Source organism: Sceloporus undulatus, chromosome 1 (assembly GCF_019175285.1).
Source record: "Sceloporus undulatus isolate JIND9_A2432 ecotype Alabama chromosome 1, SceUnd_v1.1, whole genome shotgun sequence".
NCBI classification, from domain to species: Eukaryota; Metazoa; Chordata; class Lepidosauria; order Squamata; family Phrynosomatidae; genus Sceloporus; species Sceloporus undulatus.
In genome coordinates, this window is record NC_056522.1 from 336036428 (window position 1) to 336064236 (window position 27809).

The window sequence follows — 27809 nt, forward strand, 5'->3', positions numbered from 1 at the left end:
TTGATGCAGTTCTGTAAAAACTCTCTTTTCTCAATCTAGTTCTTCCTTTATGAGTGTGACGGGGGACTCCACCACTTAATACAAAAACGGATTTCTTCTGAAATGCAAATAGCATATTTATTACCTTGTCTAGTTTGGCATCTCAGCATTGGACAACAGAAACCTATTGGACTGTAAAACTGAAATGTGTAAGGAGAGTTTAGATGAGAACACTGCTTCAGTGGATGGAACTGAATAGACCAGTGTTTGTGAACAATTATGATCCAAAAATCTACAGAATTAATAATATGTACCCAAGAAGATGCTGGGTGTGTATATTTCTCAGATAGCAACTTCTGTTGTCTTCAGCATGTTCCACTATAAACATCTTTTCAAATAAAGGACTCTTTCTAAAAAACAGTTTCTTTGTGGACACAGTGTTTTCATCGTAAATTAATGAATATATTTTTAAAATTGTAGTAATACGTATCAGTGTAACAGCTAGACTTGCTAGGAAAACTTTTCATCTTAGTTTGTGTTTTTAGTTTTGACTAGCTACTTTTTGTTTTTTAGTATAATATGATAAACCAATTTATCAACATGGTGAGCGAAATGAGATACTGAAGTTACAGGAAGTTTTGTTTTGAATACATGCTGAATATTGTTTAAGATCATATTGGAACACGAGTCAGATTAGTGATAATGCTTCTTTCATGTATTCTTGACACAAATATTGTAGTTTTATGTTTTATATGTATGTTTACATGTGTTAATTATCAATGTTTTATATGTGTTCTTTTTATTAAGATTTGTACTTGAAAGTTTAAATTAATAATAAAATAATAAAATAAAAACAGTTTCTGATAAAGCATAGTGGTCTATTCTTCAGAGCGTGAAAAACTCCAATAATCCACTGGGAAGGGCCAAGGTTTGGGTTACTACTAAAGCAGAGATTTGGATCTAGGACTACTGTTTTGGTCTAAGTACTTCAATCTAAACCATGGAGATTATCACATGAGGGTAAGTCAGGGATTCAAAAGGCATTTTCCTGCAAAGTTGCGGTGAAGATGATCATGGTGATCATGGTGAAGATTTTCAGACGATGTTGTGATCAGAGAGGACTTATCCTGGGAAGAACCAGGAAAGCTCCAGCAACAAACCATTCATGGGACTTCTCCATGAATGGTTTGTTGCTGGAGCATTCCTTGTTCTTCCCAGGATAAGTCATCTCATATTGTGATGTCTGTGAAAATCTTAGTCGTGATTATGCGAGTTTGCCAGATGTATGCTTTTACTCCTGGCTCCCCCCTTGCCCAGTGTGAGAGTCTCTCATGTTTCCCTGGGGTGAGGAGGTATTGCCCCACCCCACAGGAATTCTGCCCCCAATGAAATTTTCCTTCAGTCCTCTAATTTCTAGTATTGCAATACCATAACACTTCAGTTTATTTTAAATAATTAATTAATTACTATCCTGCCTTTCACCTTGTACATGATCCCTGTATGGTATTTAGAAATTCAAGGCAGGCATCTAAAAAGGGGGGTAAACAAAGCTACCAAAAGAATCCAGACACAACAGAGTGTAAGAGTCCTAGGCAAGACTTTCAATGTCTCACTCTCTGCAATGATAGAAATTTGGAGACTTTAGGGTAATTCCAGGAGGGGGAGATTGTTATTGGGGCAGCAATGCCCTCATTTTGCCTCCCCTCATAACTACCCCGATGTTAAAGTTGTATTTAAATTATTTTATTTGATTACAAATTTATATTTATAACTGAGATACACCTTTCTATGAGTAGCCCCAGTCCCTGAAGTCCCATAGATTGACATCTGCATGCATGTAGATATGAATATATGAGGAAGTAAGTGAAATTGTGCCAAGTGGTCCCACTGGAAAGTAGATGGGGCTCCTGTACATGTAATAGATGGGTGGAAAAGAGAATTTCAAGATGTGCACTTATTATTCTAGCTACACTTGCTCAAATGTCCTCTATTTAACTATCAAATGAACAGAGGTCTGCCGCCTTTTGCATCTGGCCACTTTTTCTCCACCCTTAACCTATCTACATTTGCCCAGATATAGTGTACAGCTTCCAAAAATGTTTGTGATCTGGGGGGAATGGCCAGTGGACATATAATCCCATTCCTTCTCCACTCAATCCCATTTGTTGCATGGGAGATACCCAGAGCAATGGATTCAAACTACAGGAAAAGAGATTCCAACTCAACATTAGGAAGAACTTCCTGACAGTAAGAGCTGTTTGATAGTGGAACACACTCCCTCAGAGTATGGTGGAATCTCCTTCTTTGGAGCTTTTTTAAACAGAGGCTGGATGGCTATCTATCAGGGGTGCTTTGATTCTGTGTTCCTGCATGGCAGAAGGGGGTTGGATTGGATGGCCCTTGTGGTTTCTTCCAACTCTATGTTTCTATGATTCTCTGCCCTGTTTTCTCTGTTTGTAGAGTTTGAAATCGATTTTCAGACTTTAATAGAGAAGTGAGCCTTTCCCATATTTTCCACCACATAATCCCTATCAAATTTATTTCCCCAGCTATTTTCCAATGGTAATAAAAATGGGACTACTGTATTGTTATTTTAAACTCTCCCACATGATTCCCTCCCAGCTCCCATGTTGCTCAGATCTCAATTTTATACATATTATCCAATTCTTCTGTTTCACAGCTTATTGAAAAAGATATTTCAGCTACCATACCTCTGTGAAAGCATCCCGATTTGCCTGCAGGCTAACCTTGACTACTTCAAAAGGGTTAACCACAACTGCTTCTGTTAGTCCAGATCCCAAACCAGCAACTGCAAATGTCTAAAAGAGTTAAATCAATCAGTTCTCAAGCATACTGCAGCAAAACATCCCGCACATCACATTCTGAAGTTGAGCATTAAGCTGACTGATACGATGAAAGTGGAGAGACCAACCCTTGTGCAGGAGTATACCATTACTAAACAGCTTTCGTCCTTGATTAGATGTTGACAGTTCATGCAGAAGAAATTACAAAAGCCACAAACCACATTCCAAATATTCAAAATAAAATGTCAAAGTCCTATCAACAACACATTCTCTCCAGCTGGAAAGAAAGCTTTGTGACTGATTTAAGAAATGTATACCAGGGGGTGGGGGGGGGGAGCATGCCTTCCACATTCTATTTAAGGAGAGTATTAGCCTGTGAAGAAGAATTTACACATTATTATGAGTATAATCTAAGCACAAAGATAGCTCTTAAAATTACTTACAAGCAGAATATAAAACAAACGGTTAATGAGGTAATATATTTATTACAAAGGGAAAAAAGGACAAAATTGGCATGTCCCCATTCAAATTTCATTTCTGAAAACGCTTGAGAAATATATTCGTAATAATGCTAATGTTACCTATAACAACCTATATAACAACCATGACATATAACATGACCTATGACAACCACTTGATACATAAGCACAATAAAGCAATCAATAATCTGCAAAGGACATTCAAAGTGTTTATATAATGCAATGAAATATAGTAAAATCACTTTAAAAGCTGTTAAATGGAAATAATTTGGTGACACAGATTTAAGTGTATTTAAAACTACTGGGTAGAATCCAATTACTCTCATGTATGAGTCACTTGCTCTGTGCATAGCAGAAAGACTGGGCAGGGATATAATAGTCACCCATAGATATCCCATACCCTATTAGACCATTGGCTGTTGCCTAGGTACATCAAGTCGGGGAGAAGCCTACTATCTCAGAGATAAAAGATGATTTTCTTTTGCAGGATAAAGAAGATTTCAGTCTAAATTTCAGTCCAAGATTTCAGGCTAGCCTGAAGAAGAAGAGCCCTCCCTCCAGTCCATCTGCCTTGGTCTAGGCCTCAGAGGGAGAGAATAACTACTGGACCTCATCCCTTTCCCCACCACCATTCCCTTCTCCTTTTGTGTCGTGTCTTTTAGATTGTAAGCCTTAGGGCAGGGAACTGTCTAATTAAAAATAATAATTGTAAGCCACTCTGATAGCCTTTAGGGCTGAAGGGCAGGGTATAAATACCATAAATAAAATAAAATAAAGAATTATTGCAAATATTTGGGTCAATAGGGAATTAGTAATACTATAGGCAAATTTTATATATGCACATGAGTGCATGTTTCTGTTGCAATATTTAGGGCTGTTTAGAAACTAGTGGATTTAAACAGAAAAATTAACTGGCTGTTCTGTCTTCTTCCAGGTGCTGTTGCTATCACTGTTGTTCTCCCAGGCATCACACAAGAGGTGCCGGGGGGCGGTGCCATTTACTCTTGGTTTGATCAATAAAGCATGCTGTTACAGTGGAAATCCTTACAACCAATGCAAAAAACCTGCTATTGTTGCTGTCACCAGCTATGTAGTCATTTGTTCAGAGACAAGCTCCTCATGTGGAGCAAAATTTGAATGTAAGCCTTGATCAGAATGTGTGTCTTCCTTTTGTTTGCTTTTGATTTTCATATAACAAAGAAGAATGTGCTCAGTGTTTTGAACATGTTATGAACCTTTCCAACACTGCCTTAGCACAACTCTTTCTATAGTTGGCCTTCTGTATCAGTGGATTAGCCATCCATGGATTGGAGTATCCATAAATGGCCCAGCCCTATTATCATCAATGGCAGCCCATTCATGCAGCTGCACTAATGTGGCCACATGTATGTTGGCATCCATTGAAGGTAATGGGAATTAAGATTTTTTGGGAATCTGCAGGGGAATCCAGAACTGAACCACTGCTGATACGAAGGAAGGACTCATGTATTGTGTTTTTCAGAAAGTTATGTGTGCCTTCAAGTAATTTCCAACTTAGGTGGATAGGTGAACCTATCATGGGGTTTCCTTGGCAAGATTTGTTCAGAGGGAGTTTGCCTTTGCCTTCATCTGAAAGAGTGTAACTTGCTCAAGGTCACCACTGGGCTTTCATGGCTCAGCAGGTATTTGAATCCTGTACCCCAGTATCATGGAAGCCATGATACTCAAGCCATTACATTCTTCAGAAAGTACAGACTGAAAAATGGAAAGAAATAATGGGAGTGAAGCAGATAGGCATGAAGGAGCAATCTCCAGCTGTTCTGGCCATGATTGCTCCAGGACCATGGCAACTGCACAGCCTGCTCCTGAATTGGGCCACAGCAGTCCCAAATGGGCCACTGGCAGGAGCAGATTAAATCCATTCCTTTTACTGGTGGTTTTGGGATGCTTTAGGAGGCCTCAGAGCAGGTTTTGGATGCTTTGGGGGCATGCATCATCTAAATGCCATGCCCTCAAAGCAGCCAGAAGCCACTCTGTTTGGCCCATCTGTTTTGGGCTAGCGAGGTCACTAGAAACAGAAGGGAATAGAGAAGACAAGCTGAGCAGCTGTAGAATGATGTCAACCAATCTTAGAGGCAGTAGATACTGGCAAGAGCTGATATCACTGCTGAACCTTTTTTCAAAAATATATCTGAATGAGAATAACAGAATTGTTTTTGTTGGTTGTTTCTTAAAAAGAATAATTATCAACCATGTATGAATGAATCTGATTTTTATTGCTCAGAAGCCCCCCCTTGCAGTGAGTGTCACTCGGGGTGGTGATGCCACTGTTCAGGAGAGCTTCTAGATCAGGGTTAGGGACATTCCAATGACCTGGGGGCAATTTTCCACTCCAGGATCCAGCATTGGCTTCACCAGTCTGCAAAATGGGGTTAGGCAAAATCAAAACTGGAACTGATTGTATGTCTGCTTCCCATTTTGTCTTGGGAGAGGGACAAAAAAGGGGCCTACACTTCATTTTATAGAGGCTTCCAGGAATGGAAACCTATATTTGTAATGAAATTCAGAAGAACATTGGAGGGCATACAAAAGGTCTATGGGCTACAAACAATGGTCTTGGGTGTACTAGGATGTCTGTGGCTGTGCTTTCTTCATGCCTGTTCAAGATCCTCTGCAGGGCTTTCCACAATGTACACATGGCTACAGTATAAAGGAAGGGATGGATTGTGAAAAATTAGTCAACTTTCCCTTCATAAAATTCCATACATTAACACTTTGAAATAAAAGCCAGTGTATTTAATAATACTTTTGAGAAAACCTGTGATGGCTTGTTTGACAGTGATTAAGTTTGTGACCTTCAATGTTTGTGCAGAAACAAATCCTGACAAAACTCCTCCTCTGGAAATTTAATATAATAGACAATACAAGGTATAATCCACCTCCTCATATATGACCACGGATACACTAGTGTATATAACTGGTATCATCATGTATCTTGATATCAGATACACCAAAAATACCTCTCTTACAAAGCTAAATGTTATATTTCAGAAATACAGTTTTAGCCCTTCATTTGCATTTGCTTTCAGAAAAGAGGACAGCATATCATATATATGTCAGAATGCCTACAAGATACATTTTCTGTCTGTATTTAATATCCATAGACCGTAGCACATCAGGGAGCAACCCACAATTTAACACAATGACATTTCTACACTCAGCTGTGCTCAATGAGCTTTACAAGCTGATCCAAATAACTACTTTGGTACATCCTCCATCTGCTGTAACTTCAGCCACCCAGGGAGCGAGATTCTGTAAACCTTAATGATTTGGAGTTTTAATAGTTTATAGGCCTATGCCAGCCCGCAGCACCATCACAAATGTACTGGATCAGAACTTGGAAAACACTTCTGAAATAGTTCTTGCTTTGAGAGATCACTGGTACCCCTAAACATTGGCACCATAAAGAACATTTGTGGGACAATTTTCCTTATAAAATTTGTGTGTGCATTTGATTATATGAGCATGGGCATGTAAAGTACATGACCTTCCTCAGAGAGCAAATGTTAATACGGCACTTGTTATTTTAAAGGCCCGGAATCTTACAATTTCCTAGTACCCTTCCACAGGTTTTATATTAAACTTGATCCCTAATATGTAGAGATCTTGTAGCACCTTTGAGACTAACTGAAAGAAAGAAGTTGGCAGCATGAGCTTTCATAGGCTTCAGTCTACTTCCTTGATTCCTAATAGTTATAGTCCTTATATTTATCTATCATCCATTTTCTAGACATTATTACTTTAGTCGTAATTCTGTTAGAAACATTTTTTAAAGAAGAAGCCACCACCACCAGTGTCCTCAGAAAAACCTGTTATTCCTATCTGCACGACTGAGGTAAGAGCCATGCCAGATAAATTTTCTGTGGGATGAGAGATTTTAGCCAGAGACAAAGGACCCTGTAAATCAACAGTTCCCAACCTTTGTTGGGCCATGACCCCCATTCCGGGCGAAAGTCCCGCCCGCGACCTCCCTCATTGGTTGGGAGGCGAGGAAGGGGCGGGACTTTCGACTGCCTACAAGCCCCAGTGGGCTTTGCGGCTGGATCTCCTGCCCCTTTCCAGCCTCCCAACCAATCAGGGAGGCCACCAGGGAAGAAGGGGCGGGACTTCCGGTCGCAAAGGTTGCTGGGGCTTGTAGTCCCAGCCCTCTCACCTTCTCCTCGCGGGTGCCTTCGAGGGCACCTGCGAGGAGAAGGGAAGGGGAGGAGGCGACCCCGGCCCTTTCTCCTTGTGGTTGCTGGTGCTAGCACCGGCAACCGCAGGGAAAAAGGGAGGAGGGGGAGGCAGGGGGGAATCCCAACCTGGCAACCCCCAAGAAAGGGTCGCGTGACCCCAAAAGGGATCGCGGCCCCCAGCTTGGGAACCCCTGCTGTAAATCATCTTCAATAACATTATTCATCAAAAAATTAAACAAAAAGAGAATCAAGATGTTACCATGCTTTATTTTTCTTGTCATGAGAACAAATGAATATTGATTGGTGTGTGACTATTCTGAAACAGGTATCAATAATGAATTTTAACAAGTGCCAGCAAGCATTTTCTCCACAAGAGTATCAATAGTTGGAACTGCAGCCATCTCTTTGTACCTATTGACTGGGCCTAGTTTCAAAGAACCCCAAACTTCCATATTGAAAAATCTTTACTGGCTACCAGGACACAATTCAAAGTGTCGGACATGACCTTTAAAGCATTATACAGCTTGGGTCCAGACTATCTGAAAGACTGTGGCTCGATACAGACTGGTGCAAAGCGCCATCTTGGGGCTATTTTATGGCTCAGAAGGGTTGGACATCCATAAATGGGGCGTGCGATGATGACACACAGGCACCCACGCTCCCAAATGCCGTTCGCCAGAAGCATCGTCATCAACGCATGCAAGTGCCATTATGGTGCTCCTAAAAATAAGCCACTCTAGGTGGCTTCTTTTTAGGGTGCGTGTGGGTGCTGCACAGTGTGGTTTGCGTGGTGCCAACAAGGGGCAAAAACAGGCACCATGGAGCTGCCCGTCTGTATCCTCCCTGTATCTCCTATGAACCTGCCTGACTTTTAAGATCTTTGGGGATAGGATTTCTCTTAGTTCTGCCTTCATCAGAGATGTGCTTGGTGAAGATGAGACTGAAAGAGCTGGATATTTCTATGTACAGTACCTCACAAATGACTGTACATGAAAATCCACTGGACAAATATGTATGCTGACAGATTTGATAATCATCTGTTTGGGCCTAAGGGAGGAAGAGATTAAGTCAGTCTAATTCCTCAACAATTAGCTTGGAAGATGGTAATGGAACCCATCTAGATCTTGGAGCCTATGACATTAGGGGACATGGCCAAACCCCTGAGGTCAGGGCTGCGACCATGGCCAGGAATATCATCTCACCTGGAGGAGACATCTGGGTTGGATTTCTGTTTGACATTCCAAACTTGTACCCCATCCCCAGTGTATACAATCCAGACTTTCCTATGTGACAGTCCATCCATCAATGGGAACTACTGAACCCTAGCAGGGGAGAAAGGTGGGACATAAATAAAATGAGGGATGGATTTAGGGATGAAACTACATGTTGGAGTCATCTTCTGCAGTAGGGATTCCTAATCTAGAAAACAACTCACCTGAGTATCTCTCTTGCTAAATATAATGCAGCGATTTTGTGGATGCTGCAGAGGCCATTAGAGAGTTGAATTAATGCATTATAAATAAACATGTTGCCTTTAACATGCTACTTTTGGGATAATGAGGGCATAAAGATACTTGTTTTGAAAGCAACATAATTACTGTTAACTGTGTGTGTGTGTAAAATGCAAAATATGTATTTTTACTTATTAACTTTTGGGTACCAGAAATGCTTTAAGGCAATGGTGGTCTGTGGACCCATGCCAGTTGGTGGCCTATTGGGTATTAGTCCATAACAGGTTTCCAGGAAAGAAATAAAAAGTTATAGCCAATGGGCAAAAATATAGTGCAGTTTCCAAGCATGTTGGGGAAAAACATTGCATATCAAACAGCTTACGAAGCATTGCTTTAAGGGATCAGTTTGAAGGATTCTTCCCCACCATAATTTGAGTCATTTTCTTATTTTTTTAAAGGATAGATCTCTTGTACAAGTAACTAGAAAGCAAAATATAAAAAAGTGAGCAAAGCCAAATGGTAATGACAAAAACTAAGCAATTAAATATTTTAAACATTTAGGTAACTTCCCAGACTCTTGCTGGACAAATAAGAATATTATTTTGGGGTGTGATTTGCCAAAATGAGATCCAGAGCCATTTCCCCTGATTTGTAAGTACATATCTTGTTCTCCACCAGCATTTTCACGCAGAACATCTCTTGAAATGCCACGGCCATCCCCTGCTATTATAGTTTTAGAACATGACCAGTATCCTACAGTCCATGAAGCTCGGGGAAACACTGTATTATTTATTCAAGCCACACTGAGGAGTTTTCTCCTAGTACTGTACATCTGCAAGAAGAATTAGTGCCTTCTCTGTTAAAAAGATATTTGGTAACTTTAAGGATTTATCTCATGTTGTCTGGGAAATGTAGAAGTCCACAAAAAGAGAGTCAGGGAAACAGGGGAAAGGGATCCTTTAAGATCCAGAGATAAATGCAGCAATAAAAAGGAATACAATACATATACATTCAGTACATAGAAACATCTCATTTCATGCAGACTTTCACTTCCATGGGCTAATTATGTACATTCTACTAGAAGGACTCTTACTTTATATGACAAGCAAAAATATACTTTCTGTATTTGTGACAAAGCTTCCACTGGAAGAGCCAAAATCCAGAAAGACTTCCAACCCTAAATTCATTTAACCAAGAAATCTATACTCCAGATGGTCAGGATTTGTTGTTAATGCGCTCTTCCAATTTGTTTTTTAGTAACAACATGAAATCAGCTATATGGACTGATACCTGGGTGGCCAAGTTCCCATGAGATGCATATTGTCCAAGAATCGGAAGGCCCACATTCTACTCCATAATTGAAATAAACAAACAAAACCCCCTGGGACTCAGACCAACAAGAGTGAAGCCTGTACATATGCATGAGATTTTAAAGCTCAGAAGGTAGCTGGCTTGAACTTCAGTTTTTGTGAAAAGATGGGGTATAAAGGAGGAGAAGGAAGATGTCAGTCCAAAATTTAGGAGGGGTTGTTGTTGAAGGAATTTTTATTCTTCCAAAAAGATGAATAGAAACATTTTCCATTAGTGCACATTGTTTTTAGATCTCTCTGAACCTGTCTTCTCTCCCTTTTCTATAGGAGGAATCTCTGTTGGCAGTAAGTCTTTTTACTTCCCCTATGAACCTAAAAGTGATTACAGGAAGAAGACCCACCCATCACAACCCTCGATGTATATTCTTACTTACCAATGCTGGTGATAATGAAACATTTCCTAGTAATTTCTTGTATTGTTCAAAGGTGAAAAACTGAGAAGTAAATATAGTGGAATTTAGAACACAAAAATAGAGTATAGATTTTGTTACAGAAAATTATTTACTTTCATTAGTCTAACAAAAGGCAAAGAATTATTTGATCTAGTTGTTGAATGATTACAGCAGCACACATGGCTTTGGTTACACTGGAATCAGCAAGATTTTGATCTCATGTTATTTCAAAACATTTATTAGAAATATATAGAATCCACAGATGCCACACAAATACTCAGGTCCATTTATGGCAATTCCATATCTTGATGTCCTCCTCTTTGTTAATGCTACAACTGAATTTTTTCTTTCTAGATTTCTTCAAAAATCAGGCATCTGTCACATGCATAGTTTCTTATCTAGAACGCAGAATTTTCTTTATAAATTGTGAAAACATTTCCAAAATATTCCATTTAATGACTACATGGCAGTTTTTCTTTTCTTTTTATTCTTTCCATTTAATGTGAACAGAAATATCTCAGTAAAATCTATTGGTGCTGAGATCAGCAGAACTACGCCATCACTACTTTAGCAGCTGACAAACAATTCAAAACTGAGCCAGACTTTGGTGCTGGGATAATATGTTTAAAATCTCCCAAGAGCACTGTTACTGGATCAGGCAGACTATTAACCTTAAATGTTTCATTTAGCACTACCACAACTGACTTTCAAAACCATGGATTGGATCCAGAGGTACAGGAGTAGAAAACTGCTCATACAAGAGAGCTTTCTCCGCTGTCCAAACTGAGCCCTCCACTCCCCTATGTCTCTTGTGGGATGTAGAATTGGGAGTTGAATGGGAGGGCACAATTGGTAAACATCAGGCAGAGGGCATTCCATATAGGCTGTGCTTGCTAAAAGTTTGCAAACTGTCAGTTGTATTAACCTTTGCTGACTGACTCATTATTAAACTCCACAAATTTATATGTAAAGACCTCACAGAGCCACCATTATTTCTATGACTACTGGTGCTATCTTTGTCTTCACATCTGCCCCTGTTCACTTTCCCATGTGGATGCATATAATCAGTCTTTCCCTGCCATTCCGGTGGTCTCATGAGTCTGCTGGCAGCCTCCTACTCGATCCATAGGCCATTCCATAGTGGCCATTGTGTGGATACACTAGCCTTAGTGTCACTTTTGGTGACCCTAAGGCAAACCTATCATGGGTTTTTCTTTGAAAGATTTGTTCAGAGGAGCTTTGCCATTGCCTTCCCCTGACTTGTGCAAGGTCATCCAATGAATTTCATGGACAACTGGGGTTCAAATCTTAGTCTCTAGAGTTATAGTCCAGCACTCAAACCACTATGTCTTGTAGAACTGTTTAAAAGGTTGTAGGTTCCTAATCTCAGACTGAGAGAAGTTAGAGGTGGCAAAGGTGCATTTTGTCAGGACCCACAGTGAGGGAAGGGAAAAAAAACTCTGCGTCTGTGATCACAGTGAAAATGCTCTTGCTCATCCACCAGCACTCACTATTTATAATAAAATAAACATACTATACTACAATATCAATTGACATGCTTAACATTATCATACTTAATGATCCCCAACTTGGAATCATTCCTTCCCATCATTTCCCTAGCTACCTATTTATAGATCATTGTGCCATTTAAAACAAATACTGTATTTTCTGGCATATAAGACTACTTTTTAACCCAGGAAAATCTTCTCAAAAGTTGGGGGTCGTCTTATATGCCAGGTGTCATATTATAAGGCAGGTACTTTCTGGACTGGAGGATCTGCAGTCACTGCATATGTGGGGGGAGCTCAAAAACGGCCGTGGCCACATCCCTGCCATATGCAGCGAACGTATTAAAGCAGCTACCACTCTGATAGTCTTGGAGACAAGGAGCACTGGGCAGGCAGGGAGAACTGACCAATCCAAGCAGGCTTTCTGTACAACAAGGTTTCCTACTAAGTACCTGCATGTCATAAGCATTTGAATTTAAATTACCATATATGTTTTTAAAATTTTTATTTGATGTGCGTTGGAAGAGGGGGTAGTCTTATACAGTGAGTACAGTCCGTCCTTGCCTTACGCGGGGGATCCATTCCGGATCCCGCCGCGTAAGGCGAATTCCGCCTATGCTCGAGCCCCATTGGAAACAATGGGGCTCATGTGTGGCTGCGCGATAGCACAGGAGCGCGCGGGGCGCAACGGGCACGTGCGCCCATTCAATTGAATGGGATGCGCCGCCCCTTCTGCCCTGCGTGCACCCCGCAGCTTGAGCGCATATGCTCAAGGCCGCGTATGGCGTGCCTGCGTATGGCACGAGTGCACTGTACTTCCCAAACTCTATATTTTAACTGGAAAAGTTGGGGGTTGTCTTATATGCCCAGTCGTCTTATACACTGGAAATACACAGTATTTTTAGACTTTTAAATGAACACCACTACCAGCTCCCTTCTAAAGGATAAAAGTTTGGAACAGAAGGTGGGACCTTAAGATTGTAATGTATTTTAAAATGCATTTAATCTAGAGCATTGTCCACCCAAGTCTACAATGTTCTAAGAATAGCTGCTAAAATCAGATCCTTACTGGCAAGTTGGCTGCAATGTACTGTATGTCTGGTAATTATGATAACATCTTAAGATGATGCTTCCCATTGCCAGCCTGTTTTAACATAAAGCTTTCAATATATTGCTTTGCATTTTTCTGATACAAAGTAGGCTGAACACCAAGCTGACAATGCCTCTAGTGGTGATTTGACATAACAATTACAACAGTTTGCCACCTTGAACAGCCCACTCTTTGTGTGTGTGTGAAATAGCAAGATACAGGACTAAATCCAATTATTCATCTCATCTAGAATAGATTAATTGACTCCATGAGAAATATGTAAGTGTTGACTTATTAAGTCCCATTCATTCAGTGGGTCTACTTTAGTTACGACTTTTTGCAAAATAACAGGAAGCATATGACATTATATTTTTATTTATTTATTCATTTATTTTTACAAACATCAGAGATTTATGGCTTGAGCAAGGAGTCTCATGCTTCCAAACCTCTCTCCAGAATGCTCTGGAGGGAGGATTATGTGTGTGTGACCTCCAGAGCGATCTTAGCTTACAGAAAGGAGCGATATTTTGCATTGAGATTGGAAGGCAATGTAACATTTCTGTATTGGTTAGGATAAGTATCAGTCACGTGGGATTTATGCTTCTTTATCCTTTGTCCAAGCAGTTTGTCCTGCAACTATAGTCCTGTCTCCAGTCCTGGTAACTGATACTTTGGCTTGGGATTCTTTGTTTTAGAATACTATCTCTGGCTTAAGGTAAAGTTCTCCACATTTGAACTTAATAAAAAGTTTTGCTTTGCAGAGAGAATGGAGCAGCTCTATCTTCTGCTTTCAGTTATACAGGTTATTTTATTTCTGTATTAGCCAACCAGTGACATCTACATGTATGGTCCTCTGTATGGTTTCCTGCAGAATGTGTTTCCAACAAACCTTCAGAAAATTTGGTAAGTCACTTTATTCCTTCATTTCTTGATTATAGGCCAAATTCATCAACAGTATTGGTTCTACACTGTTTCCTACTTTTGCACTCCAGTCACCTATGATTATCATCACATCCTGTTTTGGTCTGTGATAAATTTCTTTTTGGATGTCTGCATAGAATGTTTCATTTTCTTTGTCTTCTGCTTCTGTAAATGGAGCATATGAAGTCTTATTGAAATCATTTGGTTAAGTCTTTGCATTACAGCACATGATTGCTTTGGCTATATCTCATCTTATTATTAATGGCACCTCTTTGTTGTTAGATTGCCATTTCCACATTAAAACACTGCAGTTATCTGAATAAAAGTGTTCCATTATAATCCACTTTAGTTCACTAGCACCAAAGACTTCAATGTTTATTTGTTCCATTCCTTGATGTAGAATTTTTAGCTTTGCCCGATTCATACTTTTCATAAACCATGTTTTTATTATATGCATTGTGCAGTTCTGGACTTTCCTTTTACATTTGATTGTATGAGAAGCTGAGTGCCCTTTTGGGTTAAGCCCAATTGCATCAGTGGACACAGCACCACTCATACTTGTCTTTTTCTCTTCCCCATTAGTTGGTTGAGTGCCTTCTGATCAGGAGGCTTCATCTTCTAGCTTCTGCCTTTTGCTTTATTTGGATTCTTTTATCACAGAGTTTTCCAGATAGAAGACATTCAGAAGTGGTTTTTCGGTGCCTCCTTATGAGCTAACAATAGTTAGCTAAATAGTTAGCTAAAGTGCTACTGTCATTTTCTTTAAGAGAGCTCCTGCTAGCATCACCTCCCACTACTGCTGCCTCCTTGTACATTCCCTTCTCAGTTTTATGCTTCCCTCCCCATTGGAACTACCCTGAAGAGGTACATGTATACATGAGCCAAATGAAGCAGTTTGTCCCTCCTCATCCTCATGGCGACCTGTCCTCATAATGAAGGGCCATTTTCAAGCATGGACTATCTTCACAACATAAGGCCAGTTTTATACTGAATCTGCCCTATCCCTCCCTTAAACTGTTTTTTTTTTAATTTATCTTTTGCTCTGAATTTTGCAGGAAGTGATGATGGGTGGCTGTTCATTCAGACACATGTTTTCTCCCTGTGTCACTTGGTGCTGGCATCACCGCTGGCAAGAACCCTCCCTCTAAGGTCACAATGAGATGCCTAGCCATGTAATTGATGCCGGGTGCCTTGTTTCTAACATTGGGGAATGACTTGTACCAATGGCAGTAGCAGTGGGCAACACAGCAGGAACATGTGTGTTGACAGCTGACTGGTATCACTACAGAAGGCATACAATGATAACAATCCTTATAAGTCACCCCATTGGTTTGCCCTCTATAAATATTATACTTTTCTCTTAGTTTTCTTCCAAGGTTTAACTCTTTTTTGACAATAAGTCGACAGAGGTATGGGCAGGGGTGTAGCTATATGAAGGGGAAGCAAAAAAAGCAAAAAAGGAAAAAAGGGCATCACTTCCCAAGAAGAATTCTGCCCCCTAATGAACTTTTCCTTCACTCTTCAAATTTCAGTTGAACATTTACAAATACAGTTTAGGCATCCAGAGATATGGAGCAGCGAAAGTTCCCAAAAGAATACAAACACAGTAAATACATTACATCTGTGGAAGTAGGCCAAATCTATGAAATTTTATGCTACAACTTCTTTCACTCAGTTAGTCTCAATGGTGCTACAAGAGCCCTCTGCATACTGATATTCCAGACTAACATGGCTATATCTCTGAAGAGCAAATATGAGTTCTAATGTGAACAATTTTCAACGTCTCGCTTTCTGAAATTATAGACATTTGGGGACTGAAGGAAAATTTCATTTGGAGCAGTAGAATTCTCATCTGGAGAGGCAATGCCATCATTTTGCACCAACACAGCTACGCCCTGGGTATGTCTTGAGCTTTTAAAAAAGGGTTGCTGAAGGTTTTTTTGTATGTTTTTGAAAGAGGAAAGAATTGGAAATTGAATTATTCTTGCAAAATGATTGCATTGGGATGTATGCATGTGCAGCCTTTAAGAGGCAACAAGATACTGAGGCATGGTTAACTGACCTATTGGCTAGAACAGACTGGCAGCCATAACACTAAGGTAAATCTCATCATACTTGTGTCATTTTTACTCCCATGTTACATCCTTCTGGATCAGTCTCACTTCAACCAAGGACAAAAGCTGTCTACAAGAGTGCTTGGATTTCTATATTTCAGGAATAAATTTTCAAAGCTGTGCTTTCAGTTTTAAGTTGCAGTATGTTTTCACACATCGCAGTATGTGTCTCTAGACTGCAACCTTGCCCCCCCCCCCAATTCAACATTATCAAGGCAGGGGAGATATTTAAATATGATTGTTGTAACTTTTGTTATTGAGCATTACCTGTTATTAATAGGTAGGATATAGAAATTGTAAAATAGAAATAAATATGAATACTAGATGCATATGAATACAGAATGCCCCAGACTAACACTGGAAATACTTTCTTTTCTAGGACCAGGGTGACTTTGACTACCTAAGCATTAAAATTCAGCATTCCATTTGTTGCAGATTTACCATAATAATTTTAATATGACCATGCGTGTATAAATGAATGAGATCCAAGACTTGTTTTGCTTTTTAATGTATGACGATCTACAGTATTTGAGAACTCTTTAAAATATTTGCTAATGAAAGAGATACAAAGAATAAAGTATGTCATCTTATACTGCTGGGATGGCATTTTGCAATATTAAAAATATCTCTGTCAATCGTAACTTGATGAGTTAATTCACTGAACAAGAATAAGACTTGCTGTGATTAAAAACTGTGCTACTTACAAATTCTTATGATCAGTTCATTCAGACAATAATCCTTAACAGTACAATCTGTGCCATGCCTACTCAGAGGTAAGCCCCTATGAATTCAGGGGAATTACAACGTAAAAAAGCATATGATGTCTCTGTTGTTCAGCTAACAAAGACAATCAAAGGGGTTATGTAAAAAAGAGTGCATCAAGGACTATAGTCTCAAGGAATATAAAATTTAACTAGAATAATAAATATCAAAACAGATTTTTACACTGCACATTAAACTAATACAAACAACATTTCTCTTGTTCTCTTTGTTTTTTCTTCATGGAATTTTAGGTATTAGTTAATGTTTTCCATGCCTTCCATCTATGCTACCTAGCAATCTTTTGTTCTTAAAAATTTGCCTTCAAAATACCAATTGCTTCCTAAAGTCATAAACAGAAGAACAAGTTAGAATGCAGCAACTCTGTTTCATATTAAATGAACAATTCTGAGGCTGAAAAAAACCAAAGCAAATATTAGTAAACTCCGACTAAAGATTCGAATTGGACAAACCAAGTATAAATTAGTTTGTCAGGAAAATGTAGACATCTTTGTTTCCATGACTAACTGCATTTAAGGGCTCAAAATATCTTTATCATGATAGAGTGAAACCATCTTTTTATTTAACAGTTATTTGGGGGTTTTTGGTTAAATTTAAAAAAATAGCTTGCTTTCCCAGCTCCAAGGAAAAATAATTGCAAAATATATGTCTTTGTGTATCTAATAACCAGTGCTATCCATCTGGCAAAGACACATGTAAATCTAAGTTTCACAGAAAGGAAAAAAGACAAAGTACTTACCATATGTCTCAGTAACATTAAGTTAAAAAAAATCTGGGAACACATGCAAAATATGTATTTGCCCAACAAGATCATCTGTTAACCATTGTACTGGCACTGTTCATGTCTTTTCTTCAAGTCCAAACTAAATCAGGGCTATAAAGTTTGGCTTTTCATCCTTCAGAATTACCAGCTTTCGTTCAGAATGGGGGAGAAAAAAATGAAATACCGAAAGAGGCACAAACAGACAGACAAAGGATCTGAACTCTTCAAAGCGAAATTGTCTTTGACACATGGCGTCCAAGTGACATATTACCTTAATTATAATGGCTTTATTTTTACATGCAAATGGATTTACCAAAGGAATAGACAATTATATTTTTCTTCTCAACAGGAACTCTGCCATGTTTGTTTATCTGAGTGATCTTTTATCAGCACAGCAGTTTTATAATTCAAGTCAGCCTTTTTCTACAAGTTTCCGAGATGTGAATGGCAGGTACAGATGCAGCTGTGTAACATTACCACAATGGAACTTGAATTATAGTACTGAGTTTGAAAACGATTCCTGCCCTCCCTCCATCAGCTAAGAATTGAAGACTGAAGTTCTACAGCCCTTAACTGGGAAGTAAGTCTTACTGGGACTACTTCTGAGGAGACATGGATGGAATTGCACTGCTACCAAGCAAAAACCAACCAACCAACCAACCACGTCTATTTCTCTGTGTAACTTATAAATTGGAACAATGTACAACATCTTAGTGAATAAGTCACAACTGAGCACTTACACATTTCTTTCACACAGGGTCTCTTGGTTGAATCAAAACTTAAAATAGAAAAATCATAATGTGTTTGTCACTTGATTTTTGAACAGTGTCTGTATAGATGCAGGTGGACATAACTACAAGTCCTATTTCCTTTATCCAAGCACTCGACATTTTCCCTTTCTTCTCAAGATAGGTTTAGGAAGGAGTTGGATAATTCTGTTTGCAATGCAGAGACACCATTAGGTATTAGAGGTATTAGAAAGGAAAGTGGAAGGCTGCCATTGTCATGCAACTAAAACATACTGAGAATGAAATCTTGCTGTTGTACACTATACATGTTAAGTGGTTATCCCTTCTCTAGGATTGTGCAGTTTTGAAGGCAGTGAGATAGAAAGCTACAGGCTCTGAGCAGCCTGTATCTCCAGTGCAGGTTGTCATGAAGGGGGAAAGAGTACCCCAGAGCAAAGATGCTCTGGAAGGTTTGGTTTGGACAATTACTTGTATCATGTTGATTTCCTTCCTTTCCTCGTCACGATGGCACCCACGGACCTATTCATCTTCCTATTGCTAACTTCATACATGACAGAACCACTGGTTGTGTCATGTGCGTAAAATACCATGCTAAGCATAGCATGGTCTAAAGTGGACTGGACACTTAGTTGATATGTTGTTTTTGTGGTTGTTGTTGTGTGCCTTCAAGTCATTTCCAAATTATGGCAACCCTATCACTGGGGTATCCTGGGAAAATTTATTCAAAGGTTGCTCTCAGGCTTCCTCTGAGGCCACTGCCTTCCTCTTAGGCTAAGAGACTGCAATTTCTCAAGATTACCCAGTGGATTTCCATGGCTGAACAGGGATTCAAACCCTAGTTCAACGTTCAGACCCCTACACCATGCTGGTTCTTTATCAGGTATTAAAAGATAAAGGTAAAGGTTTCCCCTTGACTTGAATGTCTAGTTGTAACACTGATAGCATCATCAGTCCACTCCTGCACTTCCAGTTCAAATGTTCTCATGTTTGTGTAGTTACAGTCAACAACAAGTGGATTTGTACACATAAGAGGCACATAAAGATTCAAGGTTTGCAGATGTCCAGAAAACCTTTAAGGGGCCGCATTCCCACACTACATTTTAAACCGCGATTGAAGTGGTTTAAGTGACCCTGGTTCACACTTGAACCGATTAGGAGAGGGGGGCCATGTGCTAGACCCATTTAATTCGCATCTTTTTAATGCCAATTTTTTCCACGTCTTTTTGGATAAATCAAGTCCAAGCAAGTGTGAACCAGATGTAGATTGGAATCTATTTAAATTTGACCTTTGGCTGGCTGGAGTGTGTCTATTTTGAATCGATTAATTCATCAGTGTGAATCACAAGTGGGTTATTTTTTTTTAATTTTGCAGCAACAAAATGCGATCGGGGCAAATGTAGAGTGAACCACACCCCGCTGCCAAATCGATCCATCAATTTGGATTGCAAAGCAATTTATTTGTAAGTGGGAATGCGGCTAAGGGAAAACATTGGGGTTGAGGGTGAAAATGGTTCCATAAACACTTTCTTGCATGGAATGTTACACTACTGAGCAGAAGCAAAATGACAACTAGTGGAAGAGGGAATAGAAAAGCACAATTGGAAAGGGAGGAAGGCGAAAGTGATATATACACATAGAAAACAGATAGATCATTTCTTGATTCTTACTGAGCTACTTTTTAAACATCCTCAGGGAGGGAAGTAAGAGCTGCCAATAGATAATAATGGGGAAAATCCAAAGCATTAATGTACCTGAGTACTAGTCTGTCCAAACCTTCCATCAATCTCAACTCAAACAAATATAAAATGGAGAAAAAAATGCAGGGTAAAAAAGCTTTAACATGTGCCCCAGTCCCTTACAGGAAACTCATTTTGGGGGCTATATTGATAGAAATGGGGGCGTTTAGAGTAGAACGCATTTAGCCCCCAGGCTTAGATCTTGGGGTTAGTTTTGCTCTGGTTAGTTTACACATTTATAGTACTTCTCATTCCAGTTGAACAGAATGTAATCTGGACACATGCATATCAGCTTTTTGAACCCACTCCCAAAGAACAACTTAAACCTAATGGGAAAAGGCTTTGCAGTTTTTACCAGAGTATCCAGTGAAATCCACCAACATCCACATTATCTAACGTGTGGCGGTCTGTCTGCTTTGCGTGTATTCTGAAGGCTGTGCATTTTTAGCAGAGGGAGAGCGAATAGGTGCGAATAGGTGTGAATTTGCATTAACTATCAGTGCAAATGTGTGAAAATGCACACCAGTTATGTGTAGACTAACCTTCTTTTTCATGTTACACTTAACTCTGCATTTGGATGAAAGAGAATGACTTACCTTTACTGCCCTTTTCGGTGTTTCAGCCAAGATTGGAGGGAGTATACCTTTATAGAAACCAAATAATCTATTGAGGGAGGAAAGACCAAGAAAAAATGTTAGTCACATATATATGAATATTAGCCAAGTGGTAATTCTGTTTTCTTTTCAGAGTGAAAAAAAAGTAATCGCAAGAAATTCTTAATTATTATGAACAGTCCTTATTGTCAACAGTGAATTTATGTTTTCATAAGAATTATGCAACTAGTGCTGCACTCCTTAAATTACTTATCCTGAGATAATGCCACTGACTTCAGCAGGACTAAAGTGGGAAAAATTATTCAAGACTATGACCCAAGTCTGTCTTTACACCAATGAAAAAAGAAGCATAATTGCCATTAAGTAACCACAAATACAGCTTATAAAACTTTTTATGAAGAGAGAAGAGTAATTGTGTGTGAACAAGAAAATCAATTCTTAAACAGAAAATATATAATAAAAAAAAACTAAAACAAGAGTTCTGTGGTACCACAAAGATTAATAAATTTGTTACTGCATAAGTGCTGGACCTCACTTCAATGGTTAATCTTTAAGACATCACAGGGCTCTTTATTATTTTGTTGCAGCATGCTGACATGGCTGTAATGAAGGGGAAATGATAAATGTTTTCCCAGAAGGTCCCCCATCTTCTGGAATAGTTTTTCAGGAGCACAGAGAAGGATCAACTCAGGAAAATCATCCCTTCTAATTCAGTGGGAGAAAATCAAATTCAACTCTGGAAAATGACCTCCTCTAATTCAGGCAAACACATATTTACCCATGGTAAATCTGGATGTAACCCATACAATTTCCTAATTTAAAAGCTTTGTTTGCAGAAGTTTCATTCAATTTACTAAAAGAGAATAATTTGTGAAACACACAATCTACCCAACCTCTGTGTTCCTGAAACATCTGCTGATGCTGGGTTAAAAAAATCAGTTCAACTTGAAATTTACCTGTGTACGTCAATAGACAGATCAAGTCAATGAACATGGAAACAGAAAAGAAAACATACATTAGATTTAGGAAAACGTGAAATGATAAATAAGGCAAAGTGCATGCAGTGAAAGGAATGAAAACCAAAATGTCCAGAATATTACATTTTTAGGACAGTGGAAGGCAGCTATGTTAGATGGCTGTAACAAAATCAAAAGAATCTTGTAGCAACTTAAAGACTAGTATGTTTTATTTGGCATATGTTTTTGTGGACTGCAGCCCACTTCATCAGATGCATGGAGTGTAGTCTTAGTTGGTAGACATTTACATCATTGCCAAAGATCTTGGGGCCAGAGAGGAAAATGGAAAAGGAAAAAGTACCAGCAAGTAATCTTAACAGTGGCTCTTAATCAACCCTTGAGAGATGACTCCAGCATAGTCTCATTAATATTTCTGAAGATTTGGAACAGCGAGGTTCAGCGTGTATTACTAACCAAAGTTTCATTGTTAAGATTTGTGCTAAAAAGGATAATAGAGAAGTATTGTATCAACAAAGCAAGAGCTAAATCTGTTATTCATAAATAGTTAATGACAGAGCAAGGAAACAATTTGGATCTAAACATGTGACTGATAAAGAATTTAATTCTTATGATGATGTTCACAATTGTTATTGTTAGAAGATCTATTTTTGACTGACCAGTGGGTGGGAAAAAGCCACTTGTACAGATGGGTTTCTTAGTCCCTCCCCTTGCCACCACAGATGCTCCCATTTCCCCAAAGGACTGTTAAGGAAGGTCCAGTAGATGGTGCAGGTTGTTGATGGAGGGAGAAAGAGAGAAAACCAGGCACAGCCAGCTAGTGTTAGCTCTGGATCAAAGCTGTGGTGTTTGAACATGATTTATAAACAATTCTATATTAAGACTGTATATTTACTTAAAAACACAGTATTTATTTTGGGGTGTTCTGCCCACCCCCCTCAAGCTATTCAGTGAGGTGGCCAATTTCCTTCCTGATTTGGATCCCTTGCCATTTTTTTGTTATTCCCATTTGGTTCAGATTTAGTTGATATTAACTTTAAAAAACCCAACAGACACATATGGACATAAAAGAAAGGAATTAAAGTATACCAGAGTAATGCATTTGTTTGCGATTGGCTGAAGTGGAAGTAAAGGAAGAAAGCTATGCAATGAGGGGTAGTAGGCTGGCAACTAGTACTCAGCTCCAGCTGTCTCAAAGCCAAGTCACCAAACTTTGGAGCCTTTTTGGTGCTTTTGACAAATACTCATTTATCTATAGTGTACATTTATATTTATTATAAATTACAGGGTATACTATAAAGTGTTTTGTTTGTTATACTGTACAAATCTAGGTGCTTGAACACAGAGTCATCAAACATGGTGTGCCATCCAATGAGGCCAAAATGTGGTAAAGTTTTGGATCCAATCTGTCAACTATTTTGGGTATCTCCTGAACAAACACTAGATTTCTGGGTTTTTATTGTTGTTGTAGAATGGACATTTGTGAATGCACACATGACATTAACCTTAGGTAGATATGCCAAACATTTTTGTGCAAGTTCAGAACCAACTGGCAAATTCTGCTCTTAAAAAAAAACAAACCTCTTTTTGCTCTATCATTCAAATGTTTGTTTAATAAAAGTAATAAGTGAAATCATCAGCACCAACCCTGGCACACACTGGCTAATTTTCTAATACTTAATATATTATTATGGTGACAAATGAGATGCATATGGTTCTAACATTCTAGGACTTTCTGTTTTGTATTTCCCTTAGTTTTTGTTGTTGTTCTAAGAATAGCATAGGAAATTTTCAGTACCAAAGGGGAGGAAAAAGAAAGTGTTGCCACATCTTTAAAGTTTAGCAAAGTGGAAAGAGTTAACAGATACAAGTAACCAAGACACAGTTAAAATGCATTATTTTGTTTCAGCATTAAGCATCTAAATGAACATCACCATTCAATTGTGTTCTGGGCAACCACCCAAATTCGTCTTTGCAATAGTTGATTTTGAAACATTACAGTCAATCATATCTTCTCAATTTGTTCTTCTTTAAGGCTTTAGGCATCCTTCTGGTTTCCATTTCTTGTTTGGAAGCCTTGAGTCATCCATTTTGGCAACATGTCCAACCCAAATCAGTTATTTTCTCCAAATTATATTGAAATTGGGATCTTGCTTAGTTTGTTGTTTTCCTCCCCTGTCTCTCACATAATTTTCCCTTTAAGGATCAAATACGAAACTGATTGAAGGCATGCATATAATATCCTCTTTCTTCAGTTGCTGTCAAATCTAAGCCTGTTACCCACATAGTTTTGTAATTGAAACAATGACAGAAAGTACCTTTAGGGCCCTGTTCACTTGCTTTGCATGAATTAGGGGTCCATATAATTTAGATGAGTTACAGAACCCTTCCAATGAAGATGCACAGAATGTGCAGTGTGAAATATACCATGTTACTGACACCAGTCTGAGTTAAGCAAAGTGGAGGTTAAGTGTTCTTAAAATGTATATAGTGCAATATAGTGTAAAGTGTATAACTAAGCAAATGGGAGTACTTCTGTCCCCAATTTTTTTTTAAATAAACCAGAAACCTTGAGGGGGGTGTATTACCTTTCCATGTGTCTTTTTGTAGCAGTTACTGCACTGCAAATCCCTACCGTCCTCACCAACAAAGGACCATGTATAACAATAATTTTGTTATTGTTATTAGGTATAACAATAGCTTCTTTCTTTAAGCTAGTTGTTTAGTAAAAAAAATTAAAGGGCCATTTTTAAAACAATATAGTAATTTAGGGTATTTTTTAAATGAATCAGCTTGGGTACTAATACTACTGTTACTATTTCTATTATTACTATCAACATCTACTTCTGCTACTATTGATTACTACTATGACAAGTACAGTTGGCCCTTGGTATTTGCTAGGATTTGGTTCTAGGACCTCCTGTGGATACCAATATCTGTGGATGCTCATGTCCAGTTCCCGTATATATAGTCCCCCCCTTCCCTTACGCGGGGGATATGTTCTGGATCCACCTGCGTAAAGAAAAAAAATGCAGATGCTCAAGCCCCATTCAAATGAATAATATAATGCGGGTGCACTGTACTCGTCTATAAGTCGACCTTGTGTACAAGTCGAGGTCAACATTTGGGGCCAAAAATATGGATTTTTATATGACCCGTGGATACATCAAGGGTCAGACTTAAGGGGGCAGCCCGACAGGGGAGAGGATGTTGGCGATTGCTCACCCTTGGAAGCCTTTCCCTGTGGAGGCAGCCCAGAGAGGGAGAGACTCCAAGGCGAATGCGCACCCTCGGAAGCCTTTCCCTGCCTGGACTTTCCCCCACAGAGGCAGCCCAGAGAGGGAGAGACCCCAGGGTGAATGCGTGCCCTTGGAAGCCTTTCCCTTCCTGGGCTTTCCCCCACGGAGGCAGCCCAGAGAGGGAGAGACTCCAAGGTGAATGCACGCCCTTGGAAGCCTTTCCCTGCCTGGGCTTTCCCCCATGGAGGCAGCCCAGCCAGGAAGAGGCTGAGGGGCAAATGCTCATCCTTCCCAGGCTCTCCCCAACTGGGCTGCTCTTTGCAGAGGCAGCCCGGCTGAGAAGAGGCTTGATTGAAATACCTATTGCCCCATGCATAAGTCTACCCAGGATTCTGGAGGCTAGTTTTGGGCAAAAAATTCTCAACGTATAGTCGAGTATATACTTATATGCAATGCTGTAGTAAAATGGCAAAAATCAAGTTTGCTTTTGGGATTTTTAAAAAAAGATATTCAATCTGTGGATGGTTGAATCCATGGACGCAAGATCCATGGATATGGAAGGCCTGATGTTTTACCATGGACTTTTGAGAAACATTATTGGAGCGGGTATATAAGATAAAATTAAGTGACTTAACAAATGTGAAAGTATCCTTATAAAAAGGAAACTGTAGTATAAACTGGCAGATAAACATTGCCAATAAATAATATCAAGGAGTATGAGCAAGCGCCCTCTGGTCTGTCTTTGATCTGTACTTTGTACTATATCAGTAAATTAAACCATAATTTAATGGTTACGTATAATTTCACTCTTACAACTGACATACTTTAAACCACACTACCCAGAATGCTCTCCTGTCCAGTGAACCACATGTGCATTTGGGGCCCAATGCTGGAAGGCACAGACCAATCCATTGTTGGCAACAGGTACTCCTTGTCTGCAATTGCTACAGTCTGATGTCGACAACAGTCTACATAAATCAGATGTTATTTATAGTAAAAATCATTGTCTGCTGTATGTGGTTTGATCGCATTTCAATTATTACTAGCTGCATGTCAGCCAAGTTGAGTATGCATGAATTTACACATATTCATTTTAGAAATTTATAAGCAAAGGGATTAAAGTGAAAATGAATGTAATCCTAACCTTAAGACCATAAACAGAGTTCTACAGCATGAACAAAATTTAGCAGCAAAACTTTAAAATAAAGTATACAAAATACATCTTGAGAAGTTAATCAAACACAGTATCACAGACCTAATGTTTGGAGGTTCATGTCTTCTGCTGTTTGTATGTTCCAGTGCCCCCAGCTATAATTCTCTGCGTTGGGGGTATTTCATATTGTTAGACATGGAGCTATCCTGACTCATTTCAGAATGCTGAAGTAGAGTACATTCCAGTCTATCATCTAGAGCGGAAATGGATTTGCTTCACAAAATTCAGTGCAATTTACTCCCTTGCTAATTTTATGTCTGAATGTTTTGCAGATACTCTCTGGAGCAGGGGTAGGCAACCTGCGGCCCGTGGGCCGGAAGCGGCCCGGCGAGGCCTTGGGACCGGCCCCAGCCTGGTCCTGCCACCAATTGCCACCGGGGCCCTTGGCCTCTCGCGCGCAGGGGCAATTGTCTATAGAAGCCTCAGAAACATGCATTTATATTAACATTTTTAAAAAAATCAGCAAATTTTTTTGCGTGTCCTCCAATTTTTTTAAAAAAGTGTCCACCATTTGAAAATTTTGTCCTACATTTGTCCTGGTTTATTTATTTATTTATTTAGGTTTTTTTTCTTTAAAAATATTTAATTATTTATTTTTTGGCTTCGGCCCCCCCAGTTGTCTGAGGGACAGCAACCCGGCCCCCAGCTCAAAAAGGTTGCCTACCCCTGCTCTGGAGGTTTAAGTGTTACCAAACAGGCACTGAGCCTATGGTGTCTAGTTTGACATCCTGTAATATTTTATTCTTTCAAAGTATTTTTAAGTCTTTTAAAAATATTTGGCAGTACTTGATTGCTGCCATGCAATGGCACTAGAATTTCACCACATTTAAAACCTGACATGCAATGCCATGTAGTATCTGACACCATTTGATACTTGGCAAATAGCAAATAGCATGAGAGTCAACAGTTTATGAGATTTTATGTGGAATGTGTGTGTGTGTGTGTGTGTATGTGTGTCTATTCAATCAAGAGACCAACAAATCTAATTTCACTTTAATTGCAAGGTAAAATGTCACATTTAGAATGCAAATTTGCTTTTTCTAATTAAAATTTTATATTTAATAATTGAGTGGCCAGATATAAAATCTGATGAATTTCAACATTTGTTTGGCTCTATTGTGATCCTATGAACATGAATTAAAGCTGCATTCTGAAAGGGAAGTGTGCCATTTTAAATTATATTCATGCTACAGTCTGCCCCTTTAGAAGAAACAGTGCCCAAATGAAAGTCACAATAAGCAATCACAATGAGAAAGAAATGCACACAGTGCAAAAAATAAAAATAAAAATGGGGGAGGATTGTTTAAGACTAAGAGAATGTTAATGAAATATATTTTTAGACTACTTTTGAATATTCCAGCTTAGAACTGGCTCGGGAACCACTTGGTTGGCCGACAAACTGATGAATAGTCAGCATCA

At 39.1% G+C, this 27809-nt stretch overlaps 1 protein-coding gene across 1 annotated transcript in view; it reads right to left on the reverse strand.

Annotated features, from left to right (window-relative positions):
• Positions 1–27809, reverse strand: part of SLC25A21 (solute carrier family 25 member 21) — a 395030-nt gene that overhangs the window by 18650 nt on the left and 348571 nt on the right. Inside the window, exons 4-6 of the mRNA XM_042446537.1 lie at positions 20947–21013; positions 10672–10731; positions 2691–2798 (exon numbers count right to left, since the gene is read on the reverse strand). Coding sequence (XP_042302471.1) covers positions 2691–2798; positions 10672–10731; positions 20947–21013 — 235 coding nt within the window. The remainder of the gene's footprint in view (positions 1–2690; positions 2799–10671; positions 10732–20946; positions 21014–27809) is intronic.